Consider the following 25,468-nt stretch of genomic DNA (forward strand, 5'->3'; position numbering starts at 1 on the left):
AGAACCCTTTAGTTAAAGCATTTGTTCCAGGGCACCAGGGTGGCTCAGTTGGTTAAGTGTCTGCCTTCGGCTCAGGTCATGATCCCGGAGTTCCAGAATCAAGTCCTGCATCGGGCTCCCGGCTCTGTAGAGAATCTGTTTCTCCCTCAGCTTCTCCCCGCTCATGCTCTCTCTCACTTTCTCCCTATCTCAAGTAAATAAATAGAAATCTTTTTTTAAAAAATTGTTCCATTAAATTCTACCGTTCTCTCTCTTCCTTTTCCCTCATAAAAGCTTTGACTGAAACCAGAATATAGTTTGATTTACCCAGTTTTCCTGCATAATACTCACACTAGTTCTAACTCTTACTGGCATCCTTGGTTGGGGTACTCAACCCAAGAACTATATTGTTCAGTATGGTCGCCACAAGCCACATGTGGCTATTAGTGCTTGCAGTGTGATCAGTCCAACTGAGATATGCTACAGATATAAAAATATATGCTGAATTTCAAAGACTTAGGAACAAAAAACTAAAATACGTGACAAATAATTTTTTATCTCAATTATCTGTTGAGATGATATTTGTGGTATCTTGGATTAAATAAAATATAAAAATTATTGTGACCTCTTTCTTTTTACTTTTTTTTTAATGTGGCTACCAGAAAATTTTAAATTATCTATGTGGCATATACTCTATTTCCATTGGCCAGCACTGCCCTAGAACTGGTCTTATAAGCTTTCCATTCACCCATGGCGTGAAATTTTAATGCAGCCAGATTACCTAAAGACTTACCTGCCCCTGGACTCCTCTCAGTTCTGTGTCCCAGGACTAGACCACCCAGCCCACAGCCCCAGAATTCAAACCCAACAGTCCCAAGGCTAGTTTGTCCTATCTTTGAACACAGGGCCTTGGACTCCTTAGGATAATCTTTTACCATAACTTGAGTTTCTCTAGCCACTACCATTTCCTACTCTGCTTCCTTTTCTCTTCATTTGGTCATCTCAGCAAGCCCCACCGGCCAACCTCCTCCTTGAAGCTTTCCTCACTGCTCCAGTGCTTTACTGTCCTTCCCTCCAATGCAAATTCCTATGGTTATATTCATTTTCTGCTTCATTCACTTAGCAACTGGGCACTGTTTGGTAGTATTCATGTTCATATATGTAAAGATGTCTACTTAACTGGTTTGTTAGCTCCTGAGTGGAGGGATCATTTCTTATATTTCTTTCCATTACCCTCCCTCAACCTAACAGAGCACAATAGGTGAGGCAGGCAGGTAAATATTTAGCAAACACCTACTTCAACCACTGATTAGCCAAAATATTCAATAAATTCAAAAACAGCAATTCCCACTCTCTCTAGTTAAATGTAATTTACTAGAGTTGTCATTATTATTCCAGTACTTGCATTACTACATGGCTGCTGTTGAGATTCCTGAATAAAACTAAAAACGGAAGCAAATCCATGCTTTTTGCCATTACCACAGGGAAATACATAGTCAGAACTGCAAGAAAATTACAATGTGGTTAAGCTTTCACATTTTATTTTATAGTATAGTAGCATAAAGCAGCTAACACTTCAAAAATAAGAGGATCATTTATTTTTCTATCAAGCTTTTTAAATGCCATGTTAAAAAAATAAAATAAAATAAAATAAGGCCTGGGACGCCTGGGTGGCTCAGTGGGTTAAAGCCTCTGCCTTCGGCTCGGGTCATGATCCCAGGGTCCTGGAATCAAGCCCCGCATCGGGCTCTCTGCTCAGCAAAAAGCCTGCTTCCTCTTCTCTCTCTGCCTACTTGTGATCTCTGTCAAATAAATAAATAAAATCTTTAAAAAAATAAGGTGAGATCTAGTGAAACTGATGTTTTCTGTCTTCAGTAGATACAGTAGTTTATGTATCTTCTTCATTACTAGATACAGAACTAAATTCAAATCTGCTACTCAGTTTTCAATTGATGAAGCCAACAGTTGCACATAGGTAGTTGTTACGGAGGGGGTGAGGACGCAAATCAGTTCATAGTGTGAGAATACAGAAACGATAATACTTCAATACATCAGATATTAATTTGTTACTGTTAATGGATTTTGAGTCACTAGAGTGCCTTGGCAAACTTGACCTGGTATCAAATACTATTTAGCATCCTGAATCATGGTTGGTGGGAGCTCATCATATAGACATTAACTTCTGTTCAAACATCAAGAAACTATTTCCCTAAAATCTAGGAGTCATCTCATACTCTATTACAAAAAGAATTAGGTAACTAGCATGGTTTATCTTCAGATAAACTTTGTAACTTTGTAATGTAAAACATCATCTAACCAATACCTCCATCATTGAATTCTTGCCTATAGGAATGCTTTAGCAGCACATCCTGCTATTCAATTGTGATTGTAATACACTCTCTTGGTATGTTCCACTTTTGTTCTTTATTACTATAGTTATTGCCTTAAAAACAAACAAGAAACTAAAAGTTTCACAACCATCTAAGGGAGACTCAGAAACCAAGAACTTTTTTTGGCAAGATGACCACAGAATAGCTTAATTCAATAAACATAAAGAGTCAAAACTATTCCCACTCAAAAATATGTTTAAAAAACATTACACCAATGTTAGCAATAACACTGAGGAAATGAAGAGCCTTACTCTCGGAACAAGAAATTGATTCAAATTTTCCAAATGAAAATTTTGCAATCAATACTCATCAAAAGACTTGGGATATTATAAACCACCTAATCCCCAATTTCCATTTCTGTGAGTTCATCCAAAAGAAGGAATCATTGATACTTTAAAGATAGAATTATATGGGCTAACTTTGGAAAACAGTATGGAGATTCCTCAAAATATTAAAAAATAGAGCTTCCGTATGACCCTGCAATTGCACTACTGGGTATTTACATCAAAGATACAGATGTAGTAGGGGGAGGAGTCAAGATGGCGGAGAAGTAGCAAGCTGAGACTGCTTCAGCTAGCCGGAGATCAGCTAGATAGCTTATCTAAAGATTGCAACACCTGAAAATCCATCGGCAGATCGAAGAGAAGAAGAACAGCAATTCTGGAAACAGAAAAACAACCACTTTCTGAAAGGTAGGACTGGCAGAGAAGTGAATCCAAAGCGACGGGAAGATAGACCCCGGGGGGGAGGGGCCGGCTCCCGGCAAGCGGCAGAGCAACCGCGCACAAAATCAGGACTTTTAAAAGTCTGTTCCGCTGAGGGACATCGCTCCAGAGGCTAAACCGGGGCGAAGCCCACGCGGGGTCAGCGTGGCCTCAGGTCCCGCAGGGTCACAGAAGGATCGGGGGTGTCTCAGTGTCGCAGAGCTTGCGGGTATTGGAACGGGAAAGCCGGCTACAGAGACAGAGCCGACAGTAAGCTCACAGCTCAGTGTTACCTTGAACCGGTCGCAGGCTCGGTGAGCTCGGAGCGCGGCCGGAGGTCAGGCAGACGGGAGTAACTGGGCGCTGTTCTCTGAGGGCGCACTGAGGAGTGGGGCCCTGGGCTCTCGGCTCCTCCGGGCCGGAGACCAGGAGGCCGCCATTTGTATTCCCGTCCTCTGGAACTCTACGGAAAGCGCTCAGGGAACAAAAGCTCCTGAAAGCAAACCCGAGCGGATTACTCACCCCGACCCCGGGTAAGGGCGGTGTAATTCCGCCTGGGGCAAAGACACTTGAGAATCACTACAACAGGCCCCTCCCCCAGAAGATCAACAAGAAATCCAGCCGAGACCAAGTTCACCTACCAAGGAGTGCGGTTTCAATACCAAGGAGAGCAGCAGAATTCCAGAGGAGGAGAAAGCCAAGCACGGAACTCATGGCTTTTTTCCTGTGATTTTTTTTAGTCTTGCAGTTAATTTAATTTTTTCTTTTTCATTTTTTTTTTTTTTTTTTTCTCGCCTTCGGGTAAAATTTTTTTTTTTAACTGTTACCTTTTTCTTTTTTAACGATTTTTTACTAGTTTATCTAATATATATATATATATATTTTTTTTACATTTTTCTTAGGTGTTTTCTTTTTTTAAAAAAATTTCTTTTCTTTTCTTTTTTTTTTTTTCTTTTTCTTTTTCTTTTCTTTTTGTTTTTTTTTTTTTTCTTCCTTTTTGAACCTCTTTTTATCCCCTTTCTCCCCACTCACGATTTTGGATCTCTTCTAATTTGGTTAAAGCATATTTTCCTGGGGTTGTTGCCACCCTTTTAGTATTTTACTTGCCCCTTCATTTACTCTTATCTGGACAAAATGACAAGACGTAAAAATTCAACACAAAAAAAAGAACAAGAGGCAGTACCGAAGGCTAGGGACCTAATCAATACAGACATCGGTAATTTGTCAGATCTAGAGTTCAGAATGACAATTCTCAAGGTTCTAGCCGGGCTCGAAAAAGGCATGGAAGATATTAGAGAAACCCTCTCGAGAGATATAAAAGCCCTTTCTGGAGAAATAAAAGAACTAAAATCTAACCAAGGTGAAATCAAAAAAGCTATTAATGAGGTGCAATCAAAAATGGAGGCTCTAACTGCTAGGATAAATGAGGCAGAAGAAAGAATTAGTGATATAGAAGACCAAATGACAGAGAATAAAGAAGCTGAGCAAAAGAGGGACAAACAGCTACTGGACCACGAGGGGAGAATTCGAGAGATAAGTGACACCATAAGACGAAACAACATTAGAATAATTGGGATTCCAGAAGAAGAAGAAAGTGAGAGGGGAGCAGAAGGTATACTGGAGAGAATTATTGGGGAGAATTTCCCCAATATGGCAAAGGGAACGAGCATCAAAATTCAGGAGGTTCAGAGAATGCCCCTCAAAATCAATAAGAATAGGACCACACCCCGTCACCTAATAGTAAAATTTACAAGTCTCAATGACAAAGAGAAAATCCTGAAAGCAGCCCGGGAAAAGAAGTCTGTAACATACAAAGGTAAAAATATTAGATTGGCAGCTGACTTATCCACAGAGACCTGGCAGGCCAGAAAGAGCTGGCATGATATTTTCAGAGCACTAAACGAGAAAAACATGCAGCCAAGAATACTATATCCAGCTAGGCTATCAATGAAAATAGAAGGAGAGATTAAAAGCTTCCAGGACAAACAACAACTGAAAGAATTTGCAAATACCAAACCAGCTCTACAGGAAATATTGAAAGGGGTCCTCTAAGCAAAGAGAGAGCCTACAAGTGGTAGATCAGAAAGGAACAGAGACCATATACAGTAACAGTCACCTTACAGGCAATACAATGGCACTAAATTCATATCTTTCAATAGTTACCCTGAATGTGAATGGGCTAAATGCCCCTGTCAAAAGATACAGGGTATCAGAATGGATAAAAAAACAAAACCCATCTATATGTTGCCTCCAAGAAACACATTTTAAGCCCGAAGACACCTCCAGATTTAAAGTGAAGGGGTGGAAAAGAATTTACCATGCTAATGGACATCAGAAGAAAGCAGGAGTGGCAATCCTTATATCAGATCAATTAGATTTTAAGCCAAAGACTATAATAAGAGATGAGGAAGGACACTATATCATACTCAAAGGGTCTGTCCAACAAGAAGATTTAACAATTTTAAATATCTATGCCCCCAATGTGGGAGCAGCCAACTATATAAATCAATTAATAACAAAATCAAAGAAACACATCAGCAATAATACAATGATAGTAGGGGACTTTAACACTCCCCTCACTGAAATGGACAGGTCATCCAAGCAAAAGATCAGCAAGGAAATAAAGGCCTTAAATGACACACTGGACCATATGGACATCACAGATATATTCAGAATATTTCATCCCAAAGCAACAGAATACACATTCTTCTCTAGTGCACATGGAACATTCTCCAGAATAGATCACATCCTCGGTCCTAAATCAGGACTCAACCGGTATCAAAAGATTGGGATCATTCCCTGCATATTTTCAGACCACAATGCTCTAAAGCTAGAACTCAACCACAAAAGGAAGTTTGGAAAGAACCCAAATACATGGAGACTAAACAGTATCCTTCTAAAGAATGAATGGGGTCAACCGGGAAATTAAAGAAGAATTGAAAAAAATCATGGAAACAAATGATAATGAAAATACAACGGTTCAAAATCTGTGGGACACAACAAAGGCAGTCCTGAGAGGAAAATATATAGCGGTACAAGCCTTTCTCAAGAAACAAGAAAGGTCTCAGGTACACAACCTAACCCTACACCTAAAGGAGCTGGAGAAAGAACAAGAAAGAAACCCTAAGCCCAGCAGGAGAAGAGAAATCATAAAGATCAGAGCAGAAATCAATGAAATAGAAACCAAAAAAACAATAGAACAAATCAACGAAACTAGGAGCTGGTTCTTTGAAAGAATTAATAAAATTGATAAACCCCTGGCCCGACTTATCAAAAAGAAAAGAGAAAGGACCCAAATAAATAAAATCATGAATGAAAGAGGAGAGATCACAACTAACACCAAAGAAATACAAACTATTATAAGAACATACTATGAGCAACTCTACGGCAATAAATTTGACAATCTGGAAGAAATGGATGCATTCCTAGAAACATATAAACTACCGCAACTGAACCAGGAAGAAATAGAAAGCCTGAACAGACCCATAACCAGTAAGGAGATTGAAACAGTCATTAAAAATCTCCAAACAAACAAAAGCCCAGGGCCAGACGGCTTCCCGGGGGAATTCTACCAAACATTTAAAGAAGAACTAATTCCTATTCTCCTGAAACTGTTCCAAAAAATAGAAATGGAAGGAAAACTTCCAAACTCATTTTATGAGGCCAGCATCACCTTGATCCCAAAACCAGACAAGGATCCCACCAAAAAAGAGAGCTATAGACCGATATCCTTGATGAACACAGATGCGAAAATACTCAACAAAATACTAGCCAATAGGATTCAACAGTACATTAAAAAGATTATTCAAAATGACCAAGTGGGATTTATTCCAGGGCTGCAAGGTTGGTTCAACATCCGCAAATCAGTCAATGTGATACAACACATCAATAAAAGAAAGAACAAGAACCATATGATACTCTCAATAGATGCTGAAAAAGCATTTGACAAAGTACAACATCCCTTCCTGATCAAAACTCTTCAAAGTGTAGGGATAGAGGGCACATACCTCAATATCATCAAAGCCATCTATGAAAAACCCACCACAAATATCATTCTCAATGGAGAAAAACTGAAAGCTTTTCCGCTAAGGTCAGGAACACGGCAGGGATGTCCATTATCACCACTGCTATTCAACATCGTACTAGAGGTCCTAGCCTCAGCAATCAGACAACAAAGGGAAATTAAAGGCATCCAAATCGGCAAAGAAGAAGTCAAATTATCACTCTTCGCAGATGATATGATACTATATGTGGAAAACCCAAAAGACTCCACTCCAAAACTGCTAGAACTTATACAGGAATTCAGTAAAGTGTCAGGATATAAAATCAATGCACAGAAATCAGTTGCATTTCTCTACACCAACAGCAAGACAGAAGAAAGAGATATTAAGGAGTCAATCCCATTTACAATTGCATCCAAAACCATAAGATACCTAGGAATAAACCTAACCAAAGAGACACAGAATCTATACTCAGAAAACTATAAAGTACTCATGAAAGAAATTGAGGAAGACACAAAGAAATGGAAAAATGTTCCATGCTCCTGGATTGGAAGAATAAATATTGTGAAAATGTCTATGCTACCTAAAGCAATCTACACATTTAATGCAATTCCTATCAAAGTACCATCCATCTTTTTCAAAGAAATGGAACAAATAATTCTAAAATTTATATGGAACCAGAAAAGACCTCGAATAGCCAAAGGGATATTGAAAAAGAAAGCCAACGTTGGTGGCATCACAATTCCGGACTTCAAGCTCTATTACAAAGCTGTCATCATCAAGACAGCATGGTACTGGCACAAAAACAGACACATAGATCAATGGAACAGAATAGAGAGCCCAGAAATAGACCCTCAAATCTATGGTCAACTAATCTTCGACAAAGCAGGAAAGAATGTCCAATGGAAAAAAGACAGCCTTTTCAATAAATGGTGCTGGGAAAATTGGACAGCCACATGCAGAAAAATGAAATTGGACCATTTCCTTACACCACACACAAAAATAGACTCAAAATGGATGAAGGACCTCAATGTACGAAAGGAATCCATCAAAATCCTTGAGGAGAACACGGGCAGCAACCTCTTCGACCTCTGCCGCGCAGCAACATCTTCCTAGGAACAACGCAAAAGGCAAGGGAAGCAAGGGAAAAAAATGAACTACTGGGATTTCATCAAGATCAAAAGCTTTTGCACAGCAAAGGAAACAGTTAACAAAATCAAAAGACAACTGACAGAATGGGAGAAGATATTTGCAAACGACATATCAGATAAAGGACTAGTGTCCAGAATCTATAAAGAACTTAGCAAACTCAACACACCCAAAGAACAAATAATCCAATCAAGAAATGGGCAGAAGACATGAACAGACATTTCTGCAAAGAAGAAGACATCCAGATGGCGAACAGACACATGAAAAAGTGCTCCATATCACTCGGCATCAGGGAAATACAAATCAAAACCACAATGAGATATCACCTCACACCAGTCAGAATGGCTAAAATCAACAAGTCAGGAAATGACAGATGCTGGCGAGGATGCGGAGAAAGGGGAACCCTCCTACACTGTTGGTGGGAATGCAAGCTGGTGCAGCCACTCTGGAAAACAGCATGGAGGTTCCTCAAAATGTTGAAAATAGAACTGCCCTATGACCCAGCAATTGCACTATTGGGTATTTACCCTAAAGATACAAATGTAGTGATCCAAAGGGACACATGCACCCGAATGTTTATAGCAGCAATGTCCACAATAGCCAAACTATGGAAAGAACCTAGATGTCCATCAACAGATGAATGGATCAAGAAGATGTGGTATATATACACAATGGAATACTATGCAGCCATCAAAAGAAATGAAATCTTGCCATTTGCAACAACATGGATGGAACTAGAGCATATCATGCTTAGCGAAATAAGTCAAGCAGAGAAAGACAACTATCATATGATCTCCCTGATATGAGGAAGTGGTGATGCAACATGGAGGCTTAAGTGGGTAGAAGAAGAATAAATGAAACAAGATGGGATTGGGAGGGAGACAAACCATAAGTGACTCTTAATCTCACAAAACAAACTGAGGGTTGCCGGGGGGAGGGGGTTTGGGAGAAGGGGGTGGGATTATGGACATTGGGGAGGGTATGTGATTTGGTGAGTGCTGTGAAGTGTGTAAACCTGGTGATTCACAGACCTGTATCCCTGGGGATAAAAATATATGTTTATAAAAAATAAAAAATTAAAATAATAAAAAAAAAAAAAAAAAAAAAAGATACAGATGTAGTAAAAAGAAGGGCCATATGTACCCCAATGTTCATAGCAACAATGTCCACAATCGCCAAACTGTGGAAAGAACAAATATGCTTTTCAACAGATGAAGGATAAAGAAGATGTGATCCGTATATACAATGGAATATTACTCAGCCATCAGAAAGGAGGAATACCCAACTTTTGTATCAACATGGACGGGACTGGAGGAGATTATGCTGAGTGAAATAAGTCAAGCAGAGAAAGTCAATTATGTGGTTTCACTTACTTGTGGAGTATAAGGAATAACATGGAGGACATTAGGAAAAGGAAGGGGAAAGTGAATTGGGGCAAATCGGAGAGGGAGATAAACCATGAGAGACTGTGGACTCTGAGAAACAAACAGGATTTTAGAGGGGAAAGGGTGGAGAAATGGGTGAACCTAGTGGTAGGTATGAAAGGAGGGCACGTATTGCACACCACTGGGTGTGGTACATAAACAATGAATTTTGGGACACTGAAAAAAAAAAATCAAATAAATAAATAAATAAATAAGAATTATATGGGCTATACATTGTAGTGCTAAACATGTGGCCAAGTTCTACCATCAAGGAAATGGGTGAATCAGAACACAGGAGAAAGGTTCACCTAAGTATCTTCTTTAGAGCATGTGCTCAGGGGAAATATACACTGTCTCTCTCATTTCCCAGCCCTGCCCACTGGCCAGTTCTCCTACTCTGCAGCGAAAATATCTGCATGTGCTCAACAGTAGCCTGTTGTTAAATAAATTATGCTCCATCCAGTGGAATAGAATGCACCATCCAGTGGAATAGATGCGTTAAAAATCTTATCGGGGTGCCTGGGTGGCTCAGTCGGTTAAGCATCTGCCTTTGGATCAGGTCATGATCTCATGGGCCTGAAATTGAGTCCCACATTGGGCTTTCTGCTCAGCAGGGAGTCTGCATCTCCCTCTCCCTCTGCCCCAACCCCCTGCTTGTGTGCACTCTCTCTCTCTCAAATAAATAAATAAAATCTTTCAAAAAATCATATCAGAAAAGAATATTTAATAACATATCACTGTATGTTATTACATATTTTAAAATAATATTAATTACCCGTGTGATTTTATTCCTATTAACGGAAGGGAAAAATGGGACCACTTACACCAAAATGCTCAAAGAGGCTGGGATAACAGGTCATTTTTATTTACTTTTTCTGTTTATCTCTCTTTCCTAAAGTTTCTACCATGAATGATTAATAATCAGAAAAAAAATATTCAAAATGGTTCCAGCCCCCCCCCCCACAAAAACTGTTTTACTTTAATCTTGGCGATTTAAGCAAAGCAAGTTGTGTAGTATCCTTCTCTCCTCTGAATTGTTTGAGTGGTGTGTAGTTTGGGTCTTGGGTGTGCCTGGCAGCATCTATACTTAAGGTGAACCATCTGGAGGCACTTGCCCCTCAAACAGGCGATTAAGTGCACACTTGAGACTTTGTTGTCAGTGAAAACAAAGCTTTTGTACGACAGAAGGGACCTCAGAGAAGTGGCAGCTGTGTGGGCAAAGGCGCCAGAAAGGAATCTGTAATTCATTGCATAGTTAACAAGGGGTGTAATTCTACCTACATACATCATTCTTCAGTGACTTGGAATATTGAAAAGAAATCCTTAATGATAAAAGGATTTGCTACATTGTAAAGAATTTTTTTAAAAAGGTGTACTATGTGGCGTCTGCATGCTCTAGAGATGAAACTGGAAAGACAGTTACCATGCATTTGGCATTTTCTAGTTTTTATAACACTTTCACATAAGCAAGTTCAGAAGAAACTGTGCAGTCATTTAAGGAAGGTTTGAAAGGTGTTTTTATCCCACAAGAACTTGCCCTAGGACATAGGAAACAAGATGGAGATAAAGAGAAAAAAATCCAAGTTCCTGATTCCCAATCCAAGGCATGAAGCCTATTAAAGAAAAAGAAAGTGCTGCCATGGAACAATGTTAAGTGTGATTCTCCCATTTCCTCCATCTTGCACTCCAAATTATGTTCTCCAAGGTAGTAAGATTTACTGGGAAGTAAAAGAAGATATTAGACCATCTATGGATGTTCATTTTGTAGCAAGGAAGGAAAGTAGGGGGGAAGGAGGAAGGGAGGGGAGAATTAGGGTTTACAGATACTAATCTACAGACTGACACTGGTATACTCACACAGTCCTAGTCCTACATCAGATGGCCAAGGGTCTGGAGTGGGATGTGTGGTGCTCTGAATGGGGTGTGGGGTTCATGTGCATGAGTTTGTATAAATGGGGCTTTCTAAGGACCTAGTCAACATGGATCATGTTATACAGCTAAGTACAAGGTAAACACAAGGGCTACATAATCAATTCTAACAGGAAGTCACCCCAAAATAATTCTGCATTATCAAGAACAACATTTAAATTATAAAATTATATCAACTATTTCTAATCGTGAACTAGTGAATGATGCAGCTTGAGACATTAGCGAACTGTAGTAGTACATATATATAATTCGAAATTAAATATGCATTTATTGAGACTGAATGCTCAAAAAAATTATACTACTAGATGTAAATAATCAAAAAACAGCTTGGAGGCCACAGAGATAAAGCTTATGAAAAATCTCCACTTCTGTTTGAGTGGGACATGGTCAAACTGTTCCACTGTTGTTTAAGAAAACGCTGCAAAATGATTCCCTCCCCAGAGTTCTTTTTTTGTGTTATACCTGTTTCATAATCGCAGAGTTGTGAAATTCTCCCTGTCCGCGGCCATTGGCGTGCCTTCCCACATTTAACTTTTTTTTTTAAGATTTTATTTATTTATTTATTGGAGAGAGAGAGGGAGCAAGAGAACATGAGTGGAGAGGAGGGGCAACAGGAGAGGGAGAAGCAAACTTCCCACTAAGCAGGGAGCCCAAGGCAGAGCTACTGCCACTTAATTCTACAATGAAAAACAAGACAGCCTTCCTTTGGCCCTGTGCCCCTCTTCCAGGAGAGCCCTCGCCTAATCCTCCTGTCAGTCTGAAGATTCTCCATCATCTGCTCACTCCCCTCCATTGCTCCCCTACCCGTTTGTGTGGCCCCCACCCTTATGTCTACTGAACCCATGAGCTCACTTCCTCACATGGCCCAAGTGACCACCTTCTGACCTGTCTATGTAGAATAACGTCTATGCTGTTATTTCTTCTATTTTCCTGTAACTATCGAAACCAGTTACTCTTTTTCCCTTGGCAGTCTCTTTTCCTTATTTTGGCACCTAACCCTATGCATTATCATCACCGTGGAGGGATATCCTTTTTTCTCCACATGGCTGATTCTCGAGTTTTTGTCTCGAGCCCTGACCTCTCAGGCATACTCCTCTCCATTTGTCCAGATAGTTACAGGATTCCCAGGGGCCACCTCAAGCTCCATGTATATAAAATGAAACGAATCCTCCTCTACGTACCTTCCTGATTTTCAGTGCCTTGTCAGAAGCATCACTATTTTCAGGACGTGTAGGGCAGGAAATTCCGGAACACTCTGATCCTCCTTCTCTCATTTATCATCCTCATCCAAGCTGGCACAGGGTCCTGGCAATTTGCCTTTAAGGATTCCCATAGAACTGATGTTTCCTCTGTTCTCTGTGGCACACCCCTCTCTGCGCCCACATCAGCTCACACCTGTATCTCTCCTTTGGCCCAGCTGCCTTCTCAAGCCAGTATCTGCCCTTCTAATCTGCCACTAGCCCGTGAGGCTGTAGCCAGGCTAAACTCAGTAATAGCTTGTTTCATAACATCACTCTCTCCAGGGCTCAGGAGCCAGTAAGCTTCCCACTGCCGCTGGATAAAGTCCAAGAACTTTTACTTGCCCTGTGTTGTCTTTCTAAGAAGATGGCTCCTAGCAATCCCATTTTACCTCTGACTCCCAATAGATGTTCTGTTCTCACTGGAGTGTTGGCCTCATCGGTTTCCTGCCCTCTGCACCTATGCTGTCAGCCCTTCGAACCTTGCAGCCCCCTCTTCCACGTGCTCAGCCATCAGGGGACCTGTCCAGTCCCAGCTCTGCCGTTTATTACCACTGTCACCATAGAGTAACTAACATCTCTGAACTTCAGTATCTTCATCTGTGAAATGGACACATTGCCACCTAATTCCAGGAGGGTTGAAAGAATTGAATGACACAACATATGGAAGGCTAATTATTTAACCCAGCACCCAGCACAGGGATCATAATTGTACCTCTTCTCTGGGGTAGAAAACATGATTAGCAAAGTAAATGGCCTGTGGTGAACACTCGGTTGGGCGAGTGGGTAATAGGAGTAAACAAGTAATGTATATTGTCCTAAACAACCTTCAGCCTCGATTAACATTATCTGACCACAGACCCTGAAAAAATTCATTCTTCTTTGAACTCCTGTGACACTTAAACCTTAACATGTAAAACTTTGTGACAGACTCTCTTGTAAACTGTTTCATATCTGTTGTCCCACCTCCCTAACCTGTTTCCAAGTTCCTTGAGGGCAAGGATGGTGAGATTATCACACCTGACATTCATCAAGTGTGAACTGTGGGGTAGCACTTGACACTGATAAACTCACTTACCCTCATGACAACCCGATGGCAGCTTGCTGTGGTCATCCCTTGTTAGGAATCCAGGAACAGAAGGCCCGGAATTGATGCTGGTGAGCAACAGAGCTGAGACTCGGCAGTCTGGCCCAGGGGCCAGGTGTGCTCCAGTCTACTGCTCCTCAGGGCGTGGGATCCCACCCACTGGAGTGCTCGGGATTTGGTACAAGTTCTCTTGGAGCAGACATGTTCCTTTAAAACTATGGAAGAGGAGGGACACCTGGCTGGCTCAGTCAGTAGTGCTATGCCTCTTGATCTCGGGGTTGTGAGTTTGAGCCCCACATTGGGCTTGGATTACTTTTAAAAAACTAAGAGGAATAAAAACAAACAAACAAAAAAAATGATGTGAGCTGGCACTACTGCCACCTTTCTGGCTCCCTGAAGACTAAACTGCCCCTAAAAGGAATCAGAATTCACATAAAAGCCAAGATTACTGTATTGTTGAGTGCTTTGCTACCTGAATGTTATTTTACTACATAGGATATTGCTATGGTATAAATGTTTGTGTCCCCTTCCGAATTAATATGTTAAGTCCTAAAGCCCAAAGTGATGATATTAGGAAGTGGAGCCAAGAGGAGACTAGGTTATGAAGACTGAGACCTCTGGAATCACATCTGTGTCCTTATAAGAAGCCCAAGAGAGCTCCCTTGCCCCTTCCACCATGTGAGGCTACAACAAGAAATCTCACCCCCACCCCACACCATGCTGGTGCCCTGATCTTGGACTTACAGTCTCTACCCTCCACTGTGAGAAATACATTTCTGTTGTTTTAACAGCTCAGCCTTTCGTATTTTATTACAGCAGCTGGAACAGACTAAGAAATGATGGAAGTTGGGGCGCCTGGGTGGCTCAGTGGGTTAAGCCGCTGCCTTCGGCTCAGGTCATGATCTCAGGGTCCTGGGATCGAGTCCCGCATCAGGCTCTCTGCTTGGCAGGGAGCCTGCTTCCCTCTCTCTCTCTCTTTCTGCCTGCCTCGCCATCTACTTGTGATTTCTCTCTGTCAAATAAATAAATAAAATCTTTAAAAAAAAAAAAGAAAGAAATGATGGAAGAAAAAGAGAAAAGAGAGAAAGGAAATGGGAACATACAGCAGAAGTAGTGGGAATAACGAACAGAAAAGAAGGGACACCACAGAGGCCAGATCTTCCCAAATAGCCTCCACCAGTATGAGTATCTCATTCTGAATGGCCTGCAACCCTCACTTACGTGTGGCTTTGCACTTGCCCTTTCTTGGTTCCCCCCAAGCAAGGGGAAGAGCACTACTCTGAGGCGCTGTATTGGATAGATCGAAGGCTAGGGAAGAGGCTGCTGGAAACCGAGGAGAGAGGCTAGTGGCCCCACCAGCGAGACTGCCCCTCCACTGGACCGGTCCTATGAGAATGCAGTATTGCACAAGCACGCGCAGCGCTGGGTGCTGACATTCACGTTGTACCTGATGACAAATTCAAGATGGCCTATATAACAAGAATTTAAAGAGCAAACGTAACACGATGTTTTACAACACTAGAAACTCACTTTGAAAAACAGGGGTGGATTTCATGCACCTTGTATCAACCAGTTTTTTTGCAGAAATAAAGCAGTGTAAATGAGGGGCCAGACTGGCACTGTGGTCCTGAGGACATTACTTCTCGATACTTCTGTATCAAGAGCTGGGTCCCTGGGAATTCTGCTGTCATCAGTGTGAAAGCAACCAAGCAAATATCTTTTGCAAATGGACATTTCCTAGAAGTATCCACATGGCATAATTACCAGTACTCACATATAGGAAGATAGTGGGACTATTCTTTAGTTCTTGCAGGAGCAGAAAGTAAGGAGGATTAAGAAAAATGAAGCATGACAGCAAACCATAGGCAGCCTAAACCTCACCTCATCTCTGCCTTAACTGGTAAACAGCAGATTTGTTACAATCATATGACACCCAACGTTGCCACAGCATTTATTGGTTACAGTGAACTCACTAGTAGCTCCTGTCGCTGGAATAAACAACAAATGTGCCAATTTTTCAAAACCGAAGTATTTGCATCTAATATGTATTTCATGTTCCTGCTCCCTGCAAGCCTCTCCTGAAACAGATTTGATAACATCCACTACACTTTAAGGAGGACTTCTTCACATTTCAAGGGGTAACAGCATGGATTTTTACAGTACACTTCTTAGCAGGAGGGAATTACAGCATAACCTGCAGGAACATTTTTCTCTCACACACTCAACTGAAAGCTTTCGAAAAATAACAATTTGCATTAAAAGGTGCATGTTTACTATTGGTATTTTCTGTTACATAAAAGGTAAATTTGTTCAAGCAAGAGGACAACTGTCCATAACATTTCCCTGACAACTCTGGCTACAGTTTTCTGAAAACAATGTCAGGTTTCCTAGTTTTTCCAGAAGAGATAAAAAGGAATGCCTCTTGAATTGTACCTTAGATGTTTTAGTTCAGTACCACACAACATTTCTGTTGTAGGCTCCAAAATACTACATAGAGTTGTAATAGCACCAGTAATGAGTCACTGGATCAAATTACACTTGAATTCTCTTCCATCCCCCTCCTTTCTTTGGCTCCCCTTCTTTTTATCTGAACATCTGATCTTCCTAACCTCTAACCTCACTACTTCCCCTAACAGCCCAGTGGTTTTCAAGTGGGGCACTTTTGCAATCCCAGGAGACATCTGGCAATGTCTGGAGACATTTTTGGTTGTTGTTCCTATGGGGTGCTACTGGTACCTCGTGGGTAGAAGTCAGGAATTTTGCTAAACATTCCACAGTGCACAGGACAGGCCCAACCACAGAAAAACTGACTGGCTTCAAATGCAGGTTGAGAAACCCTGCAATAACCTAACCAAAACATTAAAACAAAGCAAAACAAAAAGCCTTCTCAAGAACCTGCGGCGGATCCTTATTTATTAGCTTACAGATGTCAATCCCCTCTGCCTTACTTTAAACAACTCCTAACATACAACTTTTTTTAAGATTTTATTTATTTATTTGAAAGACAGAGATCACAAGTAAGCAGAGAGGCAGGCAGAGAGAGAGGGAAGAAGCAGGCTCCCCGCTGAGCAGAGAGCCTGATGCAGGGCTCGATCCCAGGACCCTGGGATCATGACCTGAGCTGAAGGCAGTGGCTTAACCCACTGAGCCACCCAGGTGCCTCATCTCCATATCCTAACATATAACTTTTAACCATAACTAAATAATTACCTGCTGAACTGTCATGTGCAGGAAATGCAAAGATTCCAGGAGACTGAGAGCTTGGTGCCCTCTAGACGCTCAGTCGCTGATGCAGGAGACAGATCACTGACAGCATGTCCGGTAGGTAATAGAAATTTTCTGTCGCTGCCTCTGATTACCTCTCATCCCAGGCAGACTGTGATGAATGCCATGTAGAGAGCAGTGGAAGCTTGCCTCCCACTATTCCCCACACAAACCCTGTTCTTGGCTCTCTTTTGCAAAATAAGATACTCATGGGTCAGGACACAGCATTCAGATTTCTCAGTGAGGGGAGACCATACACTAAGCTTTATCCACTCCTTCCTACCCCTGCTTGAAGATTTGTAGGCAGCCAGCAAGGGTTAAATGTGGGTGCATAGTAGCACAGAACATCACAAACCAACCAATGTTTTGGGAACTGAGATCAGTATATTTAAATTTAAACTTATATAAACTTATATTGCTAAACCTCAATTGATCAAAGTCCCCAGGGGAAAAAAAAAAACTTGTATGTAAATCCAACCTGCATATGGGAGAGGAATATAGTACACTATAAACTCATGGTTTTAATTTTCTTTTTCTCCCTTGTCTCTAACTCCTAATAAATTATTCTTTGGTTATACTGACTAAATATATAATATAAATATATATAAAATATATATATAAAATACATAAAAATAAATATATAAAATAAAATATATAAATATATAATGTATATAAATATATAATATATCTAAAATATATTATAAAAATATAATATAAATATATAATATATATAAAATATATAAAAATATAAATATACATAAAATAAATATATATATAAATATAAAAATAAAATATATAAATATAGAAAAATATATATAAAATATATATAACATATAAATATATACTATATAATATATAAAATATAATATATAAAATAAAATATAAATATATATATAATGTATATAATATATTGTATTTTTATATATATATTTCTTGGTTATACTGACTAAAAATATAATATAAATATATATAATATATATTTATATGTTTTTATATTAAAATATATATTTTAATAGATAAGTATATATTAATATATAAAATATATAAATATATATTTATATAATATATATATATAATAACACCTATAAGAAGCATTTACATTTGAATTTCTCAAAATGCAATTTTCTATGCAGACCTGAATATCCTTCAGTGTGATGGTCACTCTGCTCTTCCTGCTAATTGAGAAATTAATATTGTTGTAAATAGCTGTGATCTAGATTGAATTTGTCAGCCATAAATCGTTCATCCTGAGATGCCCTTAGGTGCTGCAAATTGCTTATTTCAGATGGACAGCTTTGTTCTTGATTTTAAAATATTAACATGTCAATGTATTCACCTGTTTTGGTAGAAAAATAGCAATAAAAACTGGCTTCTGGACAAAAGAAGAGGAGACTTTATATGTCAGGCCCACATATCTCAGGTGTTCAAGAAATGAGAAGAAACATTCAATGCATGAAAGTTCTGTGCAGCCAAGAATATCTGCAAAATGATGATTCTAATCTGCCACAGAGTATGTGGAAGAGAAGTTACTCTTTACCTTCATTCTCCCAGGTTGGACTTAGATTATTTCACGAGAGGATATTTCCAGGGAAGTCTTTATATCCTGTCTCAGATATCTTTTTCTAGTGTTGATGAAAACATAGTTACATTTCAATCTATGTTCATAGTTGGGCTTCCATCATGTGAAAGTATAGTGGCCATGAATGTGTTAAACAGGATATTATGCCTGTGTTCAGACAACAATATTTCTGAAAGCTAATATAGTGTTGCAATCAAGACCTTAGCTCTGAAGCCAGATTGTCTGAGTTTGAATCCTCTTATTCGCCATGTGACTTCTGTAAGCCATCCTTCCTCCAGCTGTCTTAACACCAATCTATCAATTTCTTCCTGCCTCAATACCTTATATAAGGGAGGATAAACGTGGGACCTGTCTCATGAGGTTGTGATGGGCCCTGAGTCAGTGATAGAATGGGCTAGCACATAGTTAACATTCAATAGATGATAGCAATTGTTACTTAATCATGTATGCGTGGGCAATATCCATTCATTAGGACCTCATATTTCAAAATGAAGAAACTTCCTGATGTTACATGTACTAATTGCAAAAAATAGTAAGGATATAAACAGACATGAATAAAGAAGGAAGTAGAGGTCCCTTCTGACCCTTCCCCTTAAAAATAACCACTACAAAGAGCTTGGTGTAGTTATTGTCAGAGGTTTTTATGCATCCGCTCATTCATACACACACAGGCATGTACGTGCACACGTGCACTTACATATTCACACCCATGTACATGAGCTAATTTTTTTTTCAGGTTTCTGCCTTTGGTTTCCTCTTCTTTAAAATTATTAATATGAGAGGGTGGTTGCGTTATGGACATTGGGGAGGGTATGTGCTATGGTGAGTGCTGTGAAGTGTGTAAACCTGGCGATTCACAGACTTGTACCCCTGGGGCTAATAACACATTATATGTTAATTTAAAAAATAAAAAATAAATAAAATTATGAATATCTTCTCCTCGATGATTTGATTTTTATGTTTAACTCTAAACCTAATAGACTTTATTATGCTGAGCAGAGACCCTGCTTCCTCCCTCCCCCATCTCTGCCTACTTGTGATTTCTCTCTCTGTCAAATAAATAAATAAAATATTTTTTAAAAGATTTTATTTATTTGACAGAGTGAGAGCTCAAGAGGGAACACAAGCAGGGGAGGGTTAGAGAGAGAGAGAGAGAGAGAGAGAGAAAAGCAGACTCCCCGCTGAGCAGGGAAAGATGCTTACCCACTGAGTCACCGAGGCATCCCTTTTTTATTGTAAATTTTTAAGAAAGGCTTAGCTCACTAGTTGCATAAAGTTGGCATTGAATCTAATTCTTTCCTACAACAAGAAACAGAACTGTAAAATTTCTCCCCAATACCTAAGTCACTCTGAGATTGTGATTTTTCTATTCTTTAAGTCACATTTTTATTCTCTTCAGGAGATGAACAATGGAATTGCATACACTAAATGCTAATTAATAATAAAAACGACGTGAGACCTAGAATACTAACTTTAATAAATAATAGACCTTATATGACTGGTCTGAGAAAAACCTCATATTTAACCTAAAAATGCTTTCAAGAAGTTTATCTGCAAGCACATTTTTCCCACTGAGTAATCACTAAGTAGTAGAAAGAAAGAAACATAGATTTCAAATAACCATATGGTAATGATAAATAAAAAATAGATCATACGGACAAATGCAAAAGTAGTTACAAGAAATGCAAATATAACCAAAGGGGAAACAACTGCTTCTGGCCATGAAGTAGTAACTGGTACTGGATTTGTCCCACTATAATAAACAACAGGACACCAGAGAAGATACATAAAACAATTGTTTTCAGACAGTGAATAACAGAGGAAGAAGAACTGTAACCACTGAGAACGGAAACAAAGTAAGGCCTGTGAAGGTCCCAGTTTTCTTTCTGGAGCTACTTTTCAGACAGCGATGCATGGAAGGGTAACTCTAGGAGAGCATGGCAATCTTGCTGACTTGGGGAAATAGGAATGAGTTAGGGAGGCTGAGGCAGCTGAGGTAGCAGAAATGAGTAAGTGAGGCAGAGCAAGAGCTCGAAAACTGAAGAGGATCCTCGTTGCCTCTATGAGGCCAGGCAGAGAACATTAGTAAGGGCACTCTAAAATGAACCCCCGCAGCTCACACAGAGATCTCTGAACTATTCAAGTTCTGGCCAGACAGAGCAGAGAAACCTTGAAAGTACAGGTGACCCTTCAACAATATGGGTTCGAACTGCACAGGTGCACCGACACACATGGATTTCTTTTTAATAAATACAGTGCGGTACTACAAATGCATTTTTTTTTGTTGTTCCTTGTGATTTTTCTTAAAAACATTTTCTTTTCTCTAGCTTACTTTATTGTAAGAATATAGTATATACAGTATAACATAAATATACCATACAAAATATGTTAGTCAATTGTTTAAGTTATTGGTTAAGTCTTCCACTCAACAGTAGGCTATTAGTAGTTAAATTCTGGGAGTTGAAAGTTACATGCGGATTTTTTACTACATTGTGAGGGAAGTCAGTGCTCCTACTCTCATGTTGTTCAAGGATCAACTACATACTGATGAAAATTCTTACATTATTGTAGAAGTGGCATAATACTGTTTGAAGGTACACTAATAATTAAAGATGCATGCCATAAAATTTTTATCAATCATTAAAAAGTGGAATGAATTAGTATAATAAATTAGTCAATGGAGGACATAAAATGGAGTACTACAAAATAATCCAAAAGATAGGAAAAGGAAAAAAAAAGAAAGTATATGGGGCAAATAGAAAACAACTAGCAAAACAGTAAATTTAAACCTAACCATATCAATAATTACATGTAATGCATATGGACTAAATAGTCCCATTAAAAGTCAGAGATTATCCAATTGGATAATAAAGTTAAGTCTTAATATATGCTTCCCACAAGAAATTCACTTTAAATATACAGATACAGGGGTGCCTGGGTGGCTCAGTCATTAAGCATCTGGCTTCGGCTCAGATCATAATCCCAGGGTCCCGGAATCGAGCCCCACGTTGGGCTCCCTACTCCACAGGAAGCCTACTCCTCCCTCTCCCACTCCCCCTACTTGTGTTACCTCTCTCACTGTGTCTGTCCCTGTCAAGTAAATAAATATAATCTTAAAAAAAAGAAAGAAAGAAAAGAAATGCCATTCCTAAACGTGAATATACCCACCTGCTTCAAAATACATGAAGCAGGGAGTAGTAGGGGGACCTTATGATTGCCTTGTTCCTGAAACACAGAGAGAAAAATATGAAATCCTAAACACCCAGGAAATCAATTGAAGACTGAGAGAACAAACTGCACATCTAAAGGAAGAGAAAAGGCCACATTGTGTAAGGTAGCAGCTGAAGAGAGTTGATTTAGGGGAGAAAGGAATTGGAGGTGCAGCAGAGAGGGAGCCCTGATCATGGAGAGAGGACTGAGAGGGAAAGAGAGAGAGAGAAAAAACAGCACAAAAGGGACTACACAAGAAAAACTCTTGTCCAAAACCATAGACTACGAAAAGGACATGGCTGATTATTGCAAGTTTTTATAAGCATCAGAACTCAAAGTATGAAGTTTTAGAAGTCTTCTCCATAGCTGGTGTTGAGCCTGGTGGGTTAACAGTGCTCCTGTGGGGAAGGAGACCACAGAGGGAGCAACACGGCCTGAGGACCCCTTGAGGTGCAGAGGTAGAGACAGCCTCCCTCTTTGGAATGCATTTGGGAGAGATGGCACTGTCTCTTAGGGGACAAAAGACAAAATGGGCCCCACTGAGCAGCCTCATTAATTAGTATAGCAGCAGAGGCACCTGCTGAAGGCAGCTAACCTGGAAACATGTTTGGCTGTGTTTTACCATTAAACTCTGAGGCCCTGCACAGTCTGGGCTTTTCTGGGACAAACCAGCAAAAGCCCCAGTGCGGTGAAATCCTTCCTGAAAGGATCAGTGGAGGCTCTTGCCCTGCAGAGTCCCTAAAATTTAGAATGTTGAAACCCAGCTGGTGTGCCTGAGAAAACACAGGAGAACTGTGCCATCAGGCAGAGAGATGCCTCGGACACAGACACCATGAAAGCAGGGTTATAATGGAGCCAGGGACACAAGAGGGGAGATCGTTCATTTTTTTTGTGAGGGTTCCCTGACAGTGGCGGGCATGAACTCCCCTCTCTGCGGACAAGAGAGTGGAGTGATGCCATCCAATCTCCCCCCCGCCCACCCCAGTCCATAGCACAGACATACTTTAGTGAGCAGCATAGTGCCTCCAGTGGAGACTCAAGTCACTTACACCAACCCCTGGCCCACTGTGCCCTGCAGGTACATTTCCACTGGAGTAAGTCGGCCTGAGAATCAGTGCAGAAGGCCCTCCCCCAGAACACCAGCACAAACCCCCACGTGCACTGAGTCTGACCATAGAGTGCTGCAAACCTTCAGCCCTAGGGGAAATAGGATCTAGTTTTTTTCCCAACTCACAGACCAAAACTCACCTAGTTAAAACTTGCCACACACTAGACCATGTCCAAACACTCCCCACTGCAGGCAAGGAGAAAATCTGCAAAGGACTGATCTGAGGGAAAGAGCAACCAAAACACAATAGCAGAATGCACACAGCATACGCTGAAAAAACTCCCTGAAATGCCAGGCCCTGGAAGTATATGGCCTATTCTTAATTTAGCCATTACTTTCAGGAGCAAAAAACATACAGGTTTCCCCTACACACAGAAGACAGAGACCCAGACAAAATGTCAAGACAGAGGAATTCACTTTGAAAGAAAGAATAAGAGGACACGGCCAGGGATCACAGATATAAGTAATATGCTTGAGCCATAATTTAAAACGACAATCAGTGGGGTGTCTGGGTGGCTCAGTGGGTTAAAGCCTCTGCCTTCAGCTCAGGTCATGATCCCAGGGTCCTGGGATCAAGCCCTGCATTGGGCTCTCCACTCGTCAGGGAGCCTGCTTCCCTCTCTCTCTGCCTGCCTCTCTGCCTACTTGTGATCTCTCTCTCTCTCTGTCAAATAAATAAATAAAATCTTTAAAAAAAAAAAAAAAAGACAATCATCAGGATACTAGCTGGGCTTGAGAAAATTATAGAAGACACCAGGGGGTCCCTACCACAGAGATATAAGACCTAAAACTTAGGCTGAAGTGAAAAATGATATAATGGAGGTGTAAAACTGACTAGATGTTTTGACAACAAAGATGGAAGAAGCAGAGGAACGAATTAGTGATATAGACAACACTATTATGGAAAATAATGCAACAGGAAAGAAGAGGGAAAGAAAAATACCAGATAATAAATGTAGACTTAGGGAACTCAGTGACTCTATAAAGTGCAATAACATTCATATCATAGGAGTCCCAGAAGAAGAAGAGAAGGAAAAGGGGGCAAAGATTCATTTAAGCAAATTAGAGATAAATAACCTCCCTAATGTGGGGAAGGAAACAGACATTGCAACCCAGGAGGCACAGAGAGTTGCCATCAAAATCAACAAAAGCCAGCTAACAACAAGATATATCGTAGCAAAATTTGCAAATACACAGACAAGGAAATGATCCTGAAAGCAGCAAGGGGGGAAAATGTCTTTAACCTGCAAAGGAAGACAAATAATGTTTGTCACAGATCTCTCCACAGAAACGTGGCAGACCAGAAGAAATTGGCGTGATATAGTCATTGTGCTCAATGGAAAAAATATGCAGCGAAGAATACTTACTCCAGCAAAGCTGTCATTCAGAATAGAAGGATAGATAAATAGTTTCCCAGACAACAAAAACCAAAGGAGTTTGTGATCCCTAAACCGGCCTGCAAGAAATACTAGATGGGACTTCTTGGGTGGGAAACAAAGATCAAAAGCAACAAAGACTAGAAAGGAAGAGAGGAAATCGCCAGAAACACCAACTTTCCAGGTATGGCACCAAATTAACATCTAACAATAATCACTCTGAATGCAAATGGACTAAATGTTCCACCCAAAAGACATAGGTTATCAGAATGGCTAAAAAAAAAAAAAAAAGAAAAAGAAAATGACCCATCTATATGCTGCTTACAAGAGACTCATTTTAGATTAAAGACACCTGCAGATTGAAAGTGAGGGGATGGAGAACCATTTATCATGCTAATGGTCGTCAAAAGAAAGTTGGACTAACCGTACTTTTATCAGACAAATTAGATTTTAAACAAAAGAGTGTAACAAGTGATAAAGAAGGACACTATATCATAATAAAGAGGTCTAGTCAAAAAGATCTAACAATGGTAGGTACTTATGCCCCAACTTGGGAGCACCCAAGTATATAAATCAATTAATAACAAACATAAAGGAACTCATTGATAATAATACAATAAGGGGTGCCTGGGTGGCTGAGTGGGTTAAGTCTCTGCCTTTAGCTCAGGTCATGGTCTCAGGGTCCTGGGATCGAGCCCCACATCAGACTCTCTGCTCAGTGGGGAGCCTGCTTCCCCCTCTCTCTCTGCCTGCCTCTCGGCCTATTTGTGATCTCTCTCTCTATGTCAAATAAATAAGTACAATCTTTAAAATAATAATAATAATAATAATACAATAATAGTAGGGGGCAGATCATCTAAGCATAAAATCAATAAAGAAACAATAGCTTTGAATGACACACTGGACCAGATGGATTTAACAGGTATATACATAACATTTCATTCTAAAGCAGCAAAGTGCACATGGAACATTCTCCAGAGTAGATCAAATACTGGATCACAATCAGGCCTCAACAAGTACAAAAAGACTG

At 40.0% G+C, this 25,468-nt stretch overlaps 1 protein-coding gene across 1 annotated transcript in view; it reads left to right on the forward strand.

The window, feature by feature from the left end:
• LOC123388843 (predicted GPI-anchored protein 58) overlaps nucleotides 1-25,468 on the forward strand; it is a 51,249-nt gene that overhangs the window by 18,688 nt on the left and 7,093 nt on the right. Inside the window, exon 4 of the mRNA XM_045069126.1 lies at nucleotides 17,133-17,222. Coding sequence (XP_044925061.1) covers nucleotides 17,133-17,222 — 90 coding nt within the window. The remainder of the gene's footprint in view (nucleotides 1-17,132; nucleotides 17,223-25,468) is intronic.

Source organism: Mustela putorius, unplaced genomic scaffold, assembly GCF_011764305.1.
Source record: "Mustela putorius furo isolate JIRA1106 unplaced genomic scaffold, ASM1176430v1.1 tig00003913_pilon_pilon_pilon, whole genome shotgun sequence".
In the NCBI taxonomy this organism is placed as follows: domain Eukaryota; kingdom Metazoa; phylum Chordata; class Mammalia; order Carnivora; family Mustelidae; genus Mustela; species Mustela putorius.